Genomic DNA, 16,926 nt, shown 5'->3' on the forward strand with positions numbered 1-16,926 from the left:
TTTGACCATGTGAATTACTGTCTCTTCTCCAACCCACTCCTGTTTCAGCCTTGCAATGCCTTGTGAAGAATCTCTCAGCGTTCATCCTAAAGCAGTTTTCATCCTGTTTTTTCCATAATTGCCCATGTAGGCAATCATGACAGAAGTAAAAATTTAAGCTTAGACTGAAATTAGATTTTAAACAGACATGAAAATGGGGGTAAGGATTTAATCATCAAACCCTTAAAATCTTTTTAACTTAAGGTTAAATTTCATATGTTCATGATACTGTCTGGTCTTTCCAAAGCATTCAGTTTCTTTTTCCCTTTTTAAATTATTCTGTTGTACCCACAAAACTACTGGAAGTCCAAAGTGTCAAATACATGGCCGTTCAAATTTTCCTCAAGCTTATGGTCATCTCTGTTAGGTGCTAATTAAGCTTCCAAACATACCAGCTTTACCTTGGCATTCTAACAGTTACTGAAAAACCTCACTGGTCAATGCTTTTTGAATGTGATAAACACACAATAAATTTCATAGTGTAAAAAAAAAAAAAATCCTGTTTCACTTCTATGTATTCTTTCCTGCAAACAGAAACAGTTACTCTATTTAAGTAAATAAGCCGTACTTTGTTATTAAAGCAGACTGCTTTTTGAAGTCAAGAACCCATACAATGTGGTTTAGATGTCTACACTAGTTCGTTGAGGTTTAGAAGCTCAAGCGAACTGGCTGTAAGTTAGTTGTTCTGAGCCAAGTAGTGGTGAAATCAATATTTACACTGTTAATTTTTCCTTAAAAGACCTGGAAGCTTTGTACTCTTTTCTATTAATTTATATAAAGTTAGAATAGTACTAAGGCCAAAGTTTGCTCGGGTGTTCACTGGTGAGATGGGAGAGCAACAAGTATTAGAGGGGTTTTGTTAGATTGTTTTATGTTCAAAAGAACTGTTTATGAAAGGCATTTAAAGATTCTTAGTCTTGATTTGTAGTTGATCAGTCTTTTAAGAAGTCTTTCCGAAGTTTTACAGTGAATGTGCATTATCACTTCAGACTTACCAGGTCTCAAAACAAATAGACTACTTTTTTTTTTTTTCAATGCCATGTTACATTAGGTTGAAAATATCTTATTCATACTCGTCCATGATTTTCCTTTCCCTCTGAAGTAGCTAACACTCTGAAAATGTTGGGCTTAATGTAAAGTCTAGTTACAGTAAGTAACCTTGGTTATGGCAGTATGGATGCCGTGTGTAGATCAGCTTTGAAGACTTAGATGAAGCTGAGTACTGTTTTAGCTATAGACTGCAAAAAACCCTCCACACTTTTATGTGCCTGTCTGCTCCCAGCAATGCATACACTTTGAGTGTGGATTATTGTTCTTGCAGTTGGGTACACATCTACCATCTCTAAGTTAACTTGACAATTTAAATGACTTATCAAATAACTCGTGACAGGAGCACGCCTGTACAGTGCCAGGATAGTGCCTCTGTGTAATTAAGCTGTGCAACTGTTGCAAGCAGCCTGTGCCTTGAGAAGACAAACATCAGTAGAAAGAGTGACTGTTAGTTTTCTATCAATCAGCTTAATATAATAAAATGCAAATTCTATCTTTTTGACTTAATAAAATTCCTCAGTGTAGTTGTTGAATATGTATGGCCTTTCAATTTAGGGGGGAAAATGTGACAGGTGGTGATGAGTTTCTAGTACAAGCCTACTTCTCCTTTGAAGATCTTTAGCTTCAGTTAAAATGTTTTGGGAGAGAGTAGTTATTCCAAAACTTATAAGGATTTCCTTTAACAGGAGTGTTTGAAGGTGTGATTGCTTCATGAGTGAAGCTAGAAGCAACTGTGAGATGCTTGTATGTTTCTGAAGTAGAGTTCTATGGGAAATTGAACAAATATTTGTTATTTTTTTAATCAGAGTTTAAATTTTATGTCAACACTTAAATGAGATAATCATCTCTGATTATGGTATTTTCTTTTAGACAGTGCTATCTTTAGTTTGAAACATACATAACTGACAGCCACCTCACCAGGAGGGGTGTGTTTAGTGGGGATAATTTGGGTCAGCTGTGCAAGGCTGAGAAGACTTCTTTCTTTCAGCATGTTGTAAAATACTTTTTTTTAAGTAGTTTCTAAATGCATTAGGTTTAAGAAATCACTCATCAGTGGAATTGAGGAAGGGGTAAGAGTTGCTTTTTGCATTGCTAGCCTTGGGTTTGTTTCTAGTTAACTCTCTTAAGTCCTGAAACTGATATCCATTCATGTCTCCTATAAGCTCTTGCTAAAGTTGTCAGAGTAGAACAGGAACATGAATTTTGGAAAACCTTGGTAGCTAGTCCTCAGTAGTATTATCATCTGTCCTCATGCATGTTCTGCGAAGTACAGTGGAAAAAAAATAGAGCTGCCTTCTTGGCTAACGAATTCTGGAAAGGAGGAGGCTGACAATCAGTGAAAGGCTATTTCAGTTCATCTCCTCTTTATAATTGTATTCTAATAAATGCCTACAGGAATAAGCAAATTCAGTCAATGCAGTGGGATCACTATACTAACTTGTAGATAAAGACTGTGAACTGGAAGGTAAGTAGAGTGAGCTTATGATTAAAAGGGCAGTAAGATGGCAGTATTTTTTGTCATAAGCCATTTGGTGGAAGTGTAGGTATGCTATTTAAAAACAAACTTGAAAGTGATCTTACAGTACAGAGTTTATAATGGTTAAAGGCTGAGGTGCTTTCTGTTCTTATTTTCAGTTTACTTTTTAAGGGTATAAATAGAGAGGTCATAGGGAACCTGAAGGAAAAGAGAGGAACTTGGTGTATTGAGCTAGATGTGATACCAGAAGGAGAACTATGAGTTGGCTTTTTGAGAATAATATGTTCGTCTGCAAGTTCAGTAAAAGGGACTAGTGCTCTCCTGTTTTAGAGAGCTTATAGGAGAATTTTGGTGAAACATATGTCATTGTCACACAGTCAACTGTTGGAAATTCATCCAGCATCTACTTCATGCTTGTGGAAATGGAATGACTTGCTACAGGATTATGTCAGTTTAATCTGTGCTTACATTAAGCGTGTGTGTCTTTGTTTTTTTAGGATAGGATATAGTAGTATACATTTTGGGGATATAGACAGGCTATGCTTGCAACAATACAGTAAAATTATCCCTATAAATCAAATAAAGTATTAATGGCAGAGGTTTTGCACAACTAACTTCTTAAAGCTTCTTCTGACATGACTGTAGTGATCGGAGATCATTCACGTTTAACATCAGGACAGGTAGAGAGGCCTGTAGCATTGAAAACTTTTGTAGTAGCTGTCAAGCTACCTAAAGATCTGTTCGATCCAAGCTTCTGAGATGTGGTTGTAAGTATTCAGCTTCAAATTATTCTTAATCTGTAATGGGAAGAACCTCTGTTTTGATACATGTCCTTAACAATTATGATGACAAGTTCCTGTTCAACATCTAAACTACCTCAACTACTGTTCTTTATGACAACTTTGTATTTTAGTTTAAGTAGTTCCCTCCTATGGTGTCATCCTGTTAGTGTATTTATAGAGTGTGGCCATTTAACTAGATAAAATAAGATCCCCTTGTAAGATGGCTTTTCTATTCCCTGCTCGTCTTACTGGCATTTCTGTGCACCTGTTCTAGTTTGAACTCATCTTTCTCTGACATCAGTGGCAAGAACTGTTTATGGTAATTTAGATGGGGTTTTACAAAACTCTTGTCGAACAGCAGTGATTCTTCCTTAAGTCAGAAATATCTCTGATTATTGGCTTTTAATTGTTAGATCCTAATAGAACCCTATGGCTTCCTATGGTTTACTCATACATTTCAGTCTTTCTTCTGTAGTACCTGGGATGTGTATACCAATCAAGACTGTAATTTAGATTAATTTATGAAATTTTTCTTAAATTAAACTGTGACACAACTACCCTTCTGTGAACACAAGGCAAAATAGCAGTTCCCAGACATGGCTGTGGAGACAGTGATTTGGTAACTGGCTTGCTATAATGGTTTTTCCCTGCACGCTTTTGTTGTTGCTACCAGATGCGGCAGTTGGGAATAACTCCCTGGGGCCGCACTGGCAAGCTTAGTGCCAGGTACCGATTGTTGAAGGAAACTCATATCTCTGGCTCCATTGTTTTTTTCCCCCAGGAAAACGCAATCGGTGTTCTTGGCGTGAAGTTGAATAAGCAGCATTGTGGAAAATTATTGTCATTGGTAAGACCAGGGCTTTTATACTGAAGAAGTTCTGAGACACCTTGCACATCCAATAGGGAGACAAATGGGAGTAAGACACAGTCTTGCATGCCTGCGTAACCTTCCCAGATAGTTTCTGTACGCACAGGGCTGAAAACTGGTTTTCTGTGCTTGTGCTGATGGAGATGTGTAGTCTTTGATCTTCTCTACCTACCTACCCATGGTCCCAGGGGATAGTGTTAACAATACAAGCTGCAGGTATAAATTGGCACAGGGAATAAATCAGGATCCCCTGTTGCAAGTTTAAATTGGGGCTTTGCTCGTTCAGTGCATGAAGACAAATAGATTTGTGGGATTTATTTGGGCTACATGTTTGAGAAGTTATTTTCAAAATCAGGGCCAGGCGTATTTTGAACAACTGTGATGCAGTTTCTATGCCAATGATTTTATTCCTCAGTCCAGAGAAGGACTATTGGAACTGAGGATATTCGAGGTCTGCAAATACTTGCAGGATAGGTGCAGAGGCAAAAGGGGAAACACACTTATGTTTAGTTGCAACTAGGACAAGAAATAGTATTTAAAATTCTAAGACTGCAAGTTAAGATTAGGCACTAGAATATTTATTCCAGTTGTTATAGTGAAACCCTAGGTGGTGTTTGGAAAGTCGCATAGTTTTTGTAATTACATGTTTTTAAGAACAATAGGTGAGGCTAACCTTTGTCAAGAATGGGTTAAATTCATCCTGCATTTGGGTATGGGACAGAATAGATGATCTATCCTGACCCTGTCAGGCTCTGTTTTCTGTAATTTTGTTATTAACAATTCTGATTTTGGGAAAACAGAATCTTTGTAGAAGTATGTATATAATGAAGGATTCCGACTTGTGTCCTGTTTAGTCATGCAGGAATCACACTTGGTACAGTGGAAGTATGGCTTTCTAATAATAGAGTCTTAGTTTCCATGTGTAGTAAAACTGCACTGCATCTTCTGCCAGGGGCCTCTTCTATGCAAAATCATGTTTGGATGACATTATTTATATAACATGTCAACTTTAAATTAGGTTGGTTGGTTGTTTTGTTTTTGGGTTTTTTTTAAATAGATCTGGGTCAGTTTTCATGTTTGCTTACTAATGGTTTTGATGTCAAATATGCAATATGAATAAGAAATATTCTTATACGTGCCAGCCATGTGCTATGAATCCATGATTTGGAAGGCAAGCTGTGTTCTCACTAGCTTGTTACCATCACTAAAAGATTCTGTAACAGAAACGCAGCAAAGTTCTGGTGACAGAATTGTCCTTGCCTGTTTCTAACAGGTTCATAAAGGCGGAGAGGATACTTGCTTTGTCAGTAAAGTAAGCAGATACAATTCCAAGCAATATTTACTTAAATACTAATTTTGCATCATTTTTGTTTAGTAACATCTAGGATTTTTGTTTGATTTTTAGGAAACACTAGTGTTTCATTGTACTTCTGCAGTGGTTCAGAATTTTAAAGCATATGGTGCCAGTTTTGCTAATTAGTAGCTCTGGTGAAAAGGAATTAAATCCATAAAAAACGGATTTTTCAAAGAAGTTTAGTTAGGGTTAGAACCTCAAGCTGCTCTGTATGACCTGATTAAATGCTTCAGTTGACACACAGGTATCTGAATGGCATTTCATAAACAATTGTGGACTGTTTCATGTAGTCTGGTTCTTTAGTCATCTAAAACTGAAGTCATCTTGATACTGATTTTAGTAAGGGGCATATCGTGTCAACTTTTCTAAGATGTCACCATTAAAATCAGCCCTAAAATCAGTTAGTACTTCATACAGGAATGCAGATGAATGTGGTAAGGAACACGTCCTTACATTTGCTAGTACTAGGAATGGTCTGGTTATTTTTGCTCTGCTGTTGGTGACACACGTGGAATCTCAGTTTGAAGGTGATTGTCACAAAGTTGTGTTCTTTTGGCCATCTGTAGTATGTTTAGTAAGCAGAGATTTTGATTCTGATATAAACTTTTTTTGTTTTGGTAGAAATACCAAGAAATGTGTTTGCTAGAGATTGTAATAACAAGTGGCTGAAGTCTGAGCAATAGGAGAAGGAAATTATTATCAGGTTACTCTTACTGGTTTCATGATGCTTATTTAACTTAGACGTCATGAAAGGCTTTGGAAATGTGTTTGTGAAAGCTTCCAAGTCACTCCTGATTCCTGAGTCCTTCAAGAAGAACAAGAAAGAGAAGGCTTAGTACTAAAAATAGCTCCCTCCTCTACCTTTGGTCCCTCCAAAAAGATAAGCAAACCTGTTTTCCTGTATTTTTGCTAGGGAAAATAACAAACCAACCAACCAAAAAACCCAGATTTTTTTGTCTCTACATGTTGCTGTTAAAAATCATAGCTAAAGGTTCTGAGCTTTGAAATTTTTTTGTTGGAATATCCCATTAGCAATATTTGATTATTGGGGGGGGGGGGGGGGATATCTTTCCTTGAGTTTTTTCAAGTGTTGAGGAATTTAGGGACCTAATCTCTTCTGGTACATTTATATGAAAAATCTGGGTTTGGCCAGGTTTTAGAAATTCTTGATACTGTGTTATGTATTTCAGGGAATTAGGCATGTAAACTGAAGAATGTGTTACTGCTCTTGGTTTTCCTTGTAGCTGAGGCCCTGTTGTTGAAGATTGTCTTGGGCTATAGAGGAATGCAATAGTTCTGCTTGCTTTTTAGTAATTCATTATCTGGAAGAGAAGCCTATTTTAACTCTTCCTAACTAGTTAAAATTTGAATCTGTAGCAGTAAAATAACACATGCTATTTCTTCTGTAATGCAGTTTTGCGTTTAGACAAAGTATTAGTCCCCTACAGAAGTTGCGTATTTGTTACTGTAACTATTTTTAAATGTGGGCTCTCTACTTCGAGCTATGTATCTTCTCCTTCACAGTATGTGATTGGAGATACTGCTATTTTTACTTTCCTTGTCCTTCTGGGCTGCCTTTTCTTCCTCTTGATGGCTGCCTGTTGTCTTTCTGCTTTTCCTTTGAAGACAAAACCAAATACTTTCAAAAGCAGTGCTTCTCTCTATGGACATGGTGAATACACAGGATTGTGAAAATTTTCACAATAAAAAAATCAGAATCCACATTAGAGTGGTGACTTCCAGCAAAATGGCTGTGTAAAATGCAGTTGAGTGGGGCAGATGTCCATGACATCAGTGGTGAAAGGCCATAAGCTGTGTCAGTGCCTGTCCTAGCACACATGCTTACGTTTATTACTGGTGGTAATCTTTATGATGACTCCATAGCTCCAGCAGGTGAATGAAACTGCTTCAAAACAGAGCCCAGACTGCTGTGAGCATACTGTACATCACGGGAGAGCCGTACCCTCAGAGTTAGGCTTTGCTATCACTTGCCTACAAATCGTGGATTTACATGATGAAGTGAATGAACTCACTGAATGATTGATAAAACAGACAACTTGCTGAGTTCACAAGGGTCGGGGAATTTAATGGCACGGATATTGAGCCGACGCAAGCGGCTTGCAAGCATAGAAGCGCCGTCTGTGAGGATCTAGGGACACTTCATCCTTTGTGGCAAGTCTGCTCTTTGTACCTTTTGTTCTCTGGGTTGTTGGTCCCTGCTCCACGTGGTTCACACCAGGGAATCCGCAGGGTAAGAAATGTTCCTCCACGATATAAGGAGAATAAGATATGTGACTGCACGTGTGTGGCTTTATTTTTCAGTCACTATATCTCCGGAGCCCAATCCTGTATACTCCTGCCTTAAACCTTTTCTATACAAAACACTGCTATTGATCCACATAAAACAATGTAAAACCAAATATATTTTAACTGGGCAGATCAGACATCCCCTGATCAGTTTTTGTACCTTATAGCAATCCAGCCAAAGGTTATTCCTCACTGATCTGGGCTAAATCCACGTGCAGCATTCTAAAGTCAGCTTCATTGTGACAATACAAAGGTTCCTGCACAAAATTATTTCGTATTCGTTAATTTTGCCGAACATGCAGGTAACAAGTGTATGGTTAGTATGTATTGGAATAGCGAGATTCTGCAATAGTTAGAAACGCTCACTTGAAATTAATAAACCTATATTTTTTTAATCTACTACTTACCCTGGATTTTTGCCTTCAAATCATAACGTCCATGAGAGCAACTGGTGCAGTTGCTCTTTCACCTTCTGTTGTCTCAGTTTTCTTTCATCCTATAATCACTTCAACAAAGATTGTAATGCCACTGGCAAGAAGGCTTTGAATTTCAGTTTAAAGACTGTGTGAGCGGCCAAATGGGAACAGTTTTTATAGTACTTGTATTTTGCTTCTCATTCTTTATTACAAAGAAACTCCAATATACTCTGCAACTGTGAGTCATCTGCTTCTCTTTTAAGCAAACTTAATTATTATAATAAAGAAATTCTTGGTAGTTTGACCATAATGAACACAGTGTACGCGTACAGTTTTGCGTGAAGATACAAAGCCAAAAGAAGGCACAATCTCATCTTTATGGTTTTTACCTGGAGGGTAACTCATTGGAGTTACGCCCTAAAAAGGGGAGGAATAGCTGGTGGTTTTCACATTTTAGAAAGAAAGAAAAATCAAGATGTGGAAGAAAGTAATGGTTAACTGGATATGGGTACCAGTTGTATTACTGCAATGGCAAGTTGCCTGCCTCACTGTCACACTTGTTTGCATTTCTCAGTATATGAAAAAATCTGGTTTATCACAGGCTGCATTGGACAATGGATGTAAAATGCCATCAATATTGAATAGATAGTGCCCCAAATTTGCTTTTTTTTTTACTCTAAAATACAGGAAGGTCATGGTCGCCAGGAATTATATAATCCATTGCTTCAGTTTCCACTTATTCTAGGTAGTTACTTTGTCCAGCAAAATTTCATAGTATCACTCTGGCTTTGAGCACCAAGTTTTTCAGTGGGCAGGACAGTGTTTACATAGGTGTCTGTACAGGTAGATACTTTGTTTTGCTGTCTGCTAGTTTGTTTGCTAAATGATCTGTAATTTCCCTTTAACTCTGCTGGTGAAGACCAGTTTAAGCTCAAAAAAGTTGAATCTGATTCTTCTGTGAGTTTTTAGCATCTTTTCATGGTATGCTGCTTTCTGGAAATTAAAAATAGTATACCTGGTAAGAATTCAGGCTGGCAAGGAGGTCAGTTGTTTTCTTTTCTAAACCATCGTAAATTCTTTACTCCTGTTAACTGGATTTTTTCTACCATAGGTCTCAACAAATGGCAGCATTTTACATCAGACTGACGAGTCCTGCTGCTCCCTTACAGTGTCTGACAGACCACTGTGGATTCAAATTGGGGGCACTGAAGTTATCAGTGAAATTGGCAGGTCTGTCTGGTTTAAGCCCTGCCTTAAGTGAAGGGTTCACTATGCTATCAACTAATCATACGCAAAACAGGTTAGGACAGAAGTGATGAGCTACCTGTTATTTTATTTCCCTCTTCTGTCTGAACACTTTAGATGCAGCTGTTCTCCCTGACCTAACCTGGTGTCAGGATTGATAGATATATTATTGAGAAGATCCACACTAACTTTCTCTTCAGGCTTGCTTCTTGAAGTTTGCATTACATGATCAGATTAAATAACTTGACAGGTATAATGTGAAGGTATAAAAAAAAAAAAATTAAAAATAAAGATTTTTGTCTCCTAAACCAGCAATCCTCAAACATTTTTGCTATGTGGATCACATCTTAGTAGGATGTACTTTGTGGGCAGTTCATCTGCTGCTTGTGATTGTAGGCATGGCTTCCTGCCTTTGCTGATGTGTAAAAGTAAAATCAGGAAAAATATTTAGAACATTTTAGGCTTTTTAAAGTTTAATACCTAAAACAAGGAAAAGAATTGAAAACGTGAGCAGGAGGATCTCATGAGAAACTTGCAGATGACGTACAGTCACTGGGAGGGAGCCACTCTTCTAGGAAAATTAAGTTTGTTTTCTTTGTTTGTTTTGATTTTTTTTTTTCCCCCAAAAAGCTCTGATATGGGGGGGTAACACTTAACAAACATGCTTAACTTTCAGTGCATGCCTAAGTCCATAAGGAAATTTAAAGTACATGATTAAAGCCAAGCAGATACTGAACATTATTGGGAATTCTAGCCCAAATGTGTATTTACAACTTAGATCTGTCATGGATGTATGCATGTCTCTTGTATCTTTTTTTGACATGGAGAGGAAATAGGGCAGTGAGGAGAACATACTGTTGCTGTAAAGGGAGCTTGATTTACATGAAGAAGTCATGATTTTTACTTTATTAATATTTAAAAGTTTGATCCAATACTATATTATTGCATTAGGTCTGGGATTAGATATTCAATATCCATTGGTTTCAGTTTTTATAAACTGAGATTTGCTGCTGGTAAAACAGAAGTCTGGACTATAATAGAGGATAAGACTAGTAATGTTTCTGGAGTCACTAGTGATGGTGTATAAATGTCAGTGGGAGAAGTGAAGCTTCTGGTGCTTGCTAAGGGTGTTCTGGAATCTCTCGACGGTAAGAATCACAGAGTAAAAGAGAGCTGTAGAACTGACTTGGGCAGGAACACAAATGCCAGGTGTGTAATGAACAGTCTTTGCCAAATATTGATTCTGAAAATCACTGCAACTGCATCGATTGCTAAGCTGGTAGATGGGGTGTGAAAACTAAAACTGCCTGCCATCAGAATGAGGGAACACCTGTGTTAAGGTGAATTGTCCATTTCCTTAGACCTAGTAGTAGTTGTATGCATGCTAACTGAACCAAATTCTTGTCTCGTTTATTCCTTTGTAATTCACAGAAGTTTGCTGGCTAGTAATAGTGTCACTGAGGCTTAAATTTGGAAGTGCGGGTGTTGGGACATACTGGCTGAACTGTTGTCCAAATTTTATGGGATTTTTGGTATTTCTGAGTAGAGTCTGGTTCTCTGATGTACTATAAAATCTCTTTGCAAGACTTCATGGATACATGATGCTAATTTAATATCAGTCTTATTTTGGAGAATTTCTTATTGGTCATATGCTTTAATACCCAATATTGGTTGTTTTGCAGCCTGGAATACTGTGGTGTTTAGTTACCTGCACCAACAGTAAGTACTATTGAACACAGTAGAAATTTGTCCAGCATCCTTCTCTTTGTAGAGGCTCTGCAGGTTTATCTCGTGCATCTTGGAGTGGACCATAGCTAAAATAGGTTTGATTATATATCAATTCTGAGTATCATACCCAAATAGGACCTATTGGATATTGGAATGAATGCGTCCTAGTCTACTGTCAGTATATAGCAGGTCAGTGCGTCTCTGCCTGGATCTGTTAAATTTCATAATTAGCCCTTATTGCTTCTGTTTCAACTTTCCCAAAATTTCATTCCTATTTTAATTCTACTGCATTGCATAGGATATAAAATAAAGTATTTATCTTTATTTTATGTTGTCCTTTTGTGGCACAGTGAGCAACCGATTAATAGAGAAACTCCGTAGTTATCCCCTTTGTCTTCCCTGCCTCCTCTTGTGGTAGGACCATTTTCACAAACTCCACGCTCTACTTCTCATTTTTTTTCCGTTTCTTTTGGATATTATTCAGAAGAGTTGTTAATTTAGAAAGAACTTCAGGATTTTCCTGTGCATGCTAGGAGTCTCCTTTTTAAAATTCAGTTGTGTTATTCACAATGCTGTTGTCAGTACTGGAAAATGTGTATGTACCTTTCAAATAATCCTAGCAGTCAAAAGCTCAGCAGAATGGTAAAAGGAATCAACAAGGCTGGCCTGGTCATGTTGGAACCTTGTTTGGTCTCCTGTGTGTTTTTTTGAGCAAAGGGGTTGGAGCAGATGATCTCCAGAGGTGTCCTCCAACATAAGTTATTCTAGAACAACGTTTTCTCCATGCTACGCAAGAGACAGGTCAGTGCAGACTGTGCTGATTCTGCACTACCCTAAATGGTTACTGACTGGTGGTGGTCTCATGCAGCAGTTAGTACCTGGACTACTTCTATCTGCTTTATCGTCATTTTATTCCATTTACGTGGAACAAATAGGAAAACATAAACAATAATGGAAAAGAAACAAGATTAGCAGGTTTATACTTCAGTGCTCCCATGCACACTTAGGTCTTGCATTTGAAATGGCATTACGGTGTCAGATTTAGCTTTGTATTGTGAACTACACATCATTGTATAGGCTTTGTATATTAATCTTCCTCCTTTGTTAGCTATCTTTAAATGTCTCTAAAAATTGAAATTCTCTCTGGATGCTGAAACGGGGTGAGATGTAAAATAGATTGGTACGGTAGCTCCTCTTAAAACTCCAGTCAACTGAGGAGTTTGTTCACTTGTGTATGTCTCGTGATAATGTAAATATTTTTTTTTGTCTTCTGCATACAATGCACAAAGCAGGTGAACTGGTAACTTTTCTGGCCACCTCAGATTTTGCTTACCTACTTTTGCAATATATACTGGAAAGCATTTAACCATTTTCCCTTTCTCTCCCCTTTTCAGCTCAGAGACACTAGTCAACTGCTGTTTTTATGGAACCTCACTACACTGCCACGAAGAGCACCAGCTCATCAGGACTGAAAGAAATCTGAGACTGAATTGTCCTATTTTTCCTCTGAAATCTTCACCAAGTAGTAAACATTTTTTGAAGGGGAAAGGGGGTAAATATGTTAAAGCTTCCCCTCGCACCCTCTTAGGGCATCTGTACCTAATGTACATTTTCTTCGAAATTTAAAAAGATGTTAGGAAATATTTTATAAAACTTTTTTGCAATAAATGACGCATGAAATTATTAAAGACTATATGACACTTACATGCAAGGAACCACTTGAATTATTAGTATGAAGAATCACTGCAAATAACTGGGTTTTTTTGTAATGTGGCAGTCACGTTTGTATGTTTTGATAGGTGCCAGTGATGGAGCCAATTGCCTGGGAAGTTGACTGTAACTTTTGAACTTTTATTTTAATTCTTAACTTTAGCATTGCAATTTTCCATTCTATGAGGCTTAGTTAGTATTTAGTGCAGGTGTTAGCAGAGCTGTGATCTGTGATCAAAAGCATGTCCAAAACCAATTGTATTGTAAAATATGAACAGTCCTGCTATATGAGACCAATATTTCCCATAGAGGTAATGGAAAGGACAGTGACCACAAACTCCATGTATCTCTGTATTATGGGAAAGCTCCTTCTGTGTGAATATGGTTGCATTTTATTTATGCTATTGTAACACTTAGGGAATTGAGGATTGTGGAATAACGTTAAGAAGGGCTACAACGCAGAGAGCAGCATTTTGCTTATAATACTATAACGAGATGGGAATCATGAATGGAGAGCGATTAAATGGAACGGCATTTCTATTTCAAATCATGGGTTAATTTTTCCTTTTGACATAAATATTTTTCAGATAGGTAACTAGTAGAGCAAAGGTTTTATTAGTGCTTCTGATGGTTATTGATCTGAGTTGCATTGACTTCTTTGAATAGCTGTAAATCAAAAAAAGAAACCCAGTGGGTTTTATCCATTTTATTCCCCTCCCCCAAAGGTGTTTGGTAAGACTTATTTCAGTGGAGCTTGTGAATGCTGGACACACTGCTGAAATATTGAGTTATTAAATATTAATTTATTTGTCACTAATTATTTGACATTGTGTGCACACTTTCTCAGCAGTATCATTTCTTACAAAGTTCTTAGCAGGGGGTTTATTAGATAACCTGGGAAAATAAATATTTGTTTTGAAGAAATGAAAATGTGCACATGATCTACTAAAAGTCAATTTTTTGTTTCTGTAGAAGTGAAAAGACTTGTAGGAAACTCTTTTCCTCCTTACTAATATCCTGATTCAATTGGAGAAAATAGTGTCTTTGTCTAGATCATTTAAAAACAGAAATATCTTTCTGAGAGGCATCTGTATCAGCACAAAGACAGTTTCACAGCCTTCATGTATGGATCCTGAATTAATCACATAGAATTTGAAGGACAACTCTATTGTTTGGCTTTGATATTGGCAACAGGTTTATACTTGTTAAACAATTGGAGAGGGGGGAAGTGAGAGGCTGGGACAGGCATCCAAATCCAGGATAGGCATATCAGCGATACACACATACTGAGGCAGTTCATGCTTTTTGCTGCTTCAGTTTCTATTTCTCAGAGGTAAATTCTTTATTTATAAAGCCAGAAATTGAATACTTAACTGCCTACTTCTTAAAAACTAGCTGTATAATGCTGTACAGTAGGTCCAAATTGTACCATTTTTCATAATAAACTACAAATTTATTTTTTTTAATTTGAGATTAATCTTTGTTCTACAGTGCTTTTCCTTTTCACCAGTTGAAGAGGATCAGCAGTCTGGTTCTGTTTGTGGCCTGAGATTTGATTACAACTTAGAAAAATTAAGACATCTGATTTGAGGAAAGGGGAGCCGATTTGATGTCATGTATGTGCTAGCCTTTCACTTCCAGAGACCAGACCCCAATTGTATTGACAATGAATGAGGGTCTTGGCCTAATAAATTACATTTGTACCCACACACACAAAAAAACCCAAACCCAACCAAACAAAAAAGAAGCCACCAAACAACATGGCACAAAACAGTTTCTGCTCAGGAAAAAGGCCCAGGACTGTAATAGCAGGGTTATTGCACATTGGATTGAAAACTGATTGATGTTGTAAGTAGAAGCCAGTAGTGCCTGCCTGTGTGACATCTGACTCTTAACCAGTGCTCTTATTTCCTCACCTTTGTGAGCACTTGTGCACAGCAGCTGAAATATAAAAAATACACTTAAGAGAGATGCAGGTCTCTGCATTGGAGAATATGGGTATATAAGCAAATAGCATAAAAATAGACAAGGTAGCTAACTGTATTTGCATTTGTTTTCACAGAAAGTATTGCAGCCATTTTGTTTGAAACCAGATTTTCATTTTGAAATGAAATTGTCAGGGATATTCTAATGATAGAGAATTACAGTAATGTATTGCTTTTCACTTTTTTGCTTTAGTTGCTTAATATTTAAGCTTTGCTCCGTGCTACCTTCTTGTCTGTATATTGAATGGTCACTATGCCTCTTTCATTTTGTAGACTTGAATGAGGAAATATGATTCACCCTTTAAGGTTTGCTGAGAAGTAAATGATAAAGAATGTTGTGTAACATTTATTCAAATAAAGCCTTGATTTTTTTCAGTGCTCTTTTAAAGGGAAATAACGTTGAATAATGTTTTGATGTCTTAACTTTCTTGTTTTATTGGTCCTTGACCCAAAAGCCTTTGATTTATATTAAAATTTTTTTTCTGAATTAAACAAAGATTAAACTGAGGTTACTAGTCCACTCCTGGAAGTCTATCACGTGGATGAGTCTTGGTCCAACCTTACCTTTCACCATAGTGGCTAAAAGATACCAAGTCATGTTCCACCAGTCAGATGCTTCCCACAGACAATAGGAAAAAACTTTTCTTTTTCTTGTGTAATTAGCAAGAAAAGATCACGTGTACGTTGTAGAAACAGATACAAAGAAGCCCTGATGGCTCTGTTCCATGGCCGCGACTGAGACACACTAAGTCCCGGTTAAAGGAAGAAGGTGGATGTCATGGGAAGAGGTTGCTGCCCCTTGCAGACGCGATTCCAGCGCAGTCGGTGAGTGCCGAGCGAGCTGCAGAGCTGGGGGTGAGCTCAGGGCTCCCCCGGCTCCGCTGGGCAGAGCAAATCCCACTGCGAGCAGACGAGGTCCGTGCTGTCACAGCAGCAGCAAGGCACAAAGCAGCTGAAACGCAGAAAAAGTGCTGGGCCTTTGAATACCTGCGCACTGCCTGCTCGTCTTTTCTTTGGCTGGTTTTTACTGCAATACTAACAGTTTCAGACAAGTCTGTCCATTGCAGGTAAGTGTAATTGGGTATTTCTCCATTTGGGGAAGAAATGCCTTGCACTGAGTTGCATTATCTTGCCATGGTGCCCTGTAGGAGGGGGAGCAAGTCGTACCGTAATGGCTAACTCTTGTACCGGAGCCCTCCATCACCAGCAGTCTGGTCTAAGGAGGGCCATGTCGGCAAATATTTCTTCAAATGGCAGAATCTGTAGAGTTGTATTCTCCCATTAAATAGAAGGTAGCATTTATATAGATTTTTTTTTCACTTGCATTTTTGTTACCGTAAAGAAAAGATATCCTAAATTTAGTTGAGCTCCTAGGTTAAACAAAAAATAAGCTGCTCAGGTAAACTTGATTTCTAGTAAGTTCTTATTTCAAGGAAGCATTACTTTTTTTATGGCGCACAGAATGCCAGGAACTAGTGGGAGATGCTGAGGTACTAACCCTTTTGTAAGTAAGGTGTTTTGTTGCAGTGACCTGTTGTCGATAGTCAGAAGTCTTTGCCAAAAATAGAATTAACTTCTGGAGTGATTGTGTGCATGTAGTGACTGTTGTTTTGGCCCTGGGCCTCTATGATGCTTTTGAAAGCAGTTGGTGCCTCCTGGAACTGTGAGCGAAATGCCCACATCTGTCTGTAGCTTGGAGCAGAGCTCCAACATACGTGTTTTTCTTTTCCTTCACAGGGTTGTTTCTTATTCTCTCTGGATTACAGGAACTCCCATCCTTTTTCTGTCGTTATTCATTCATTCTTGCAGCAGTTCCTCTTGAATTGGTTATCCTCATTAGGCTGTGGTGGAGAGGGAAATCCTGCTGAAATGTAATTGCTCACTAATGGCTTTTCCTTTGTGACATTGTGTTGGTAGCGTCTCGCTGTGGGAGTCTGCTGGATTTGCTGCGTGACTATGAAGCTC

At 37.9% G+C, this 16,926-nt stretch overlaps 1 protein-coding gene across 5 annotated transcripts in view; it reads left to right on the top strand.

The window, feature by feature from the left end:
* The window catches only part of PWWP2A (PWWP domain containing 2A), a 43,016-nt gene that overhangs the window by 16,750 nt on the left and 9,340 nt on the right, over nucleotides 1–16,926 (top strand). For 2 of the 5 annotated variants that reach the window (XM_069773188.1, XM_069773190.1), the window contains exon 3: nucleotides 12,661–15,349. The exons of 2 other annotated variants lie outside the window; for them this stretch is intronic. Coding sequence is in view for 2 of the 3 variants with exons in the window: in XM_069773190.1 (XP_069629291.1) it covers nucleotides 12,661–12,674 (14 nt within the window). In the remaining variant the exon portion in view is untranslated. Of the gene's footprint in view, nucleotides 1–9,404; nucleotides 12,637–12,660; nucleotides 15,350–16,926 lie in introns of those variants that run through there. One more of the 5 variants, XM_069773189.1, reaches the window with a different exon arrangement.

This window comes from Haliaeetus albicilla, chromosome 27 (assembly GCF_947461875.1).
Source record: "Haliaeetus albicilla chromosome 27, bHalAlb1.1, whole genome shotgun sequence".
In the NCBI taxonomy this organism is placed as follows: domain Eukaryota; kingdom Metazoa; phylum Chordata; class Aves; order Accipitriformes; family Accipitridae; genus Haliaeetus; species Haliaeetus albicilla.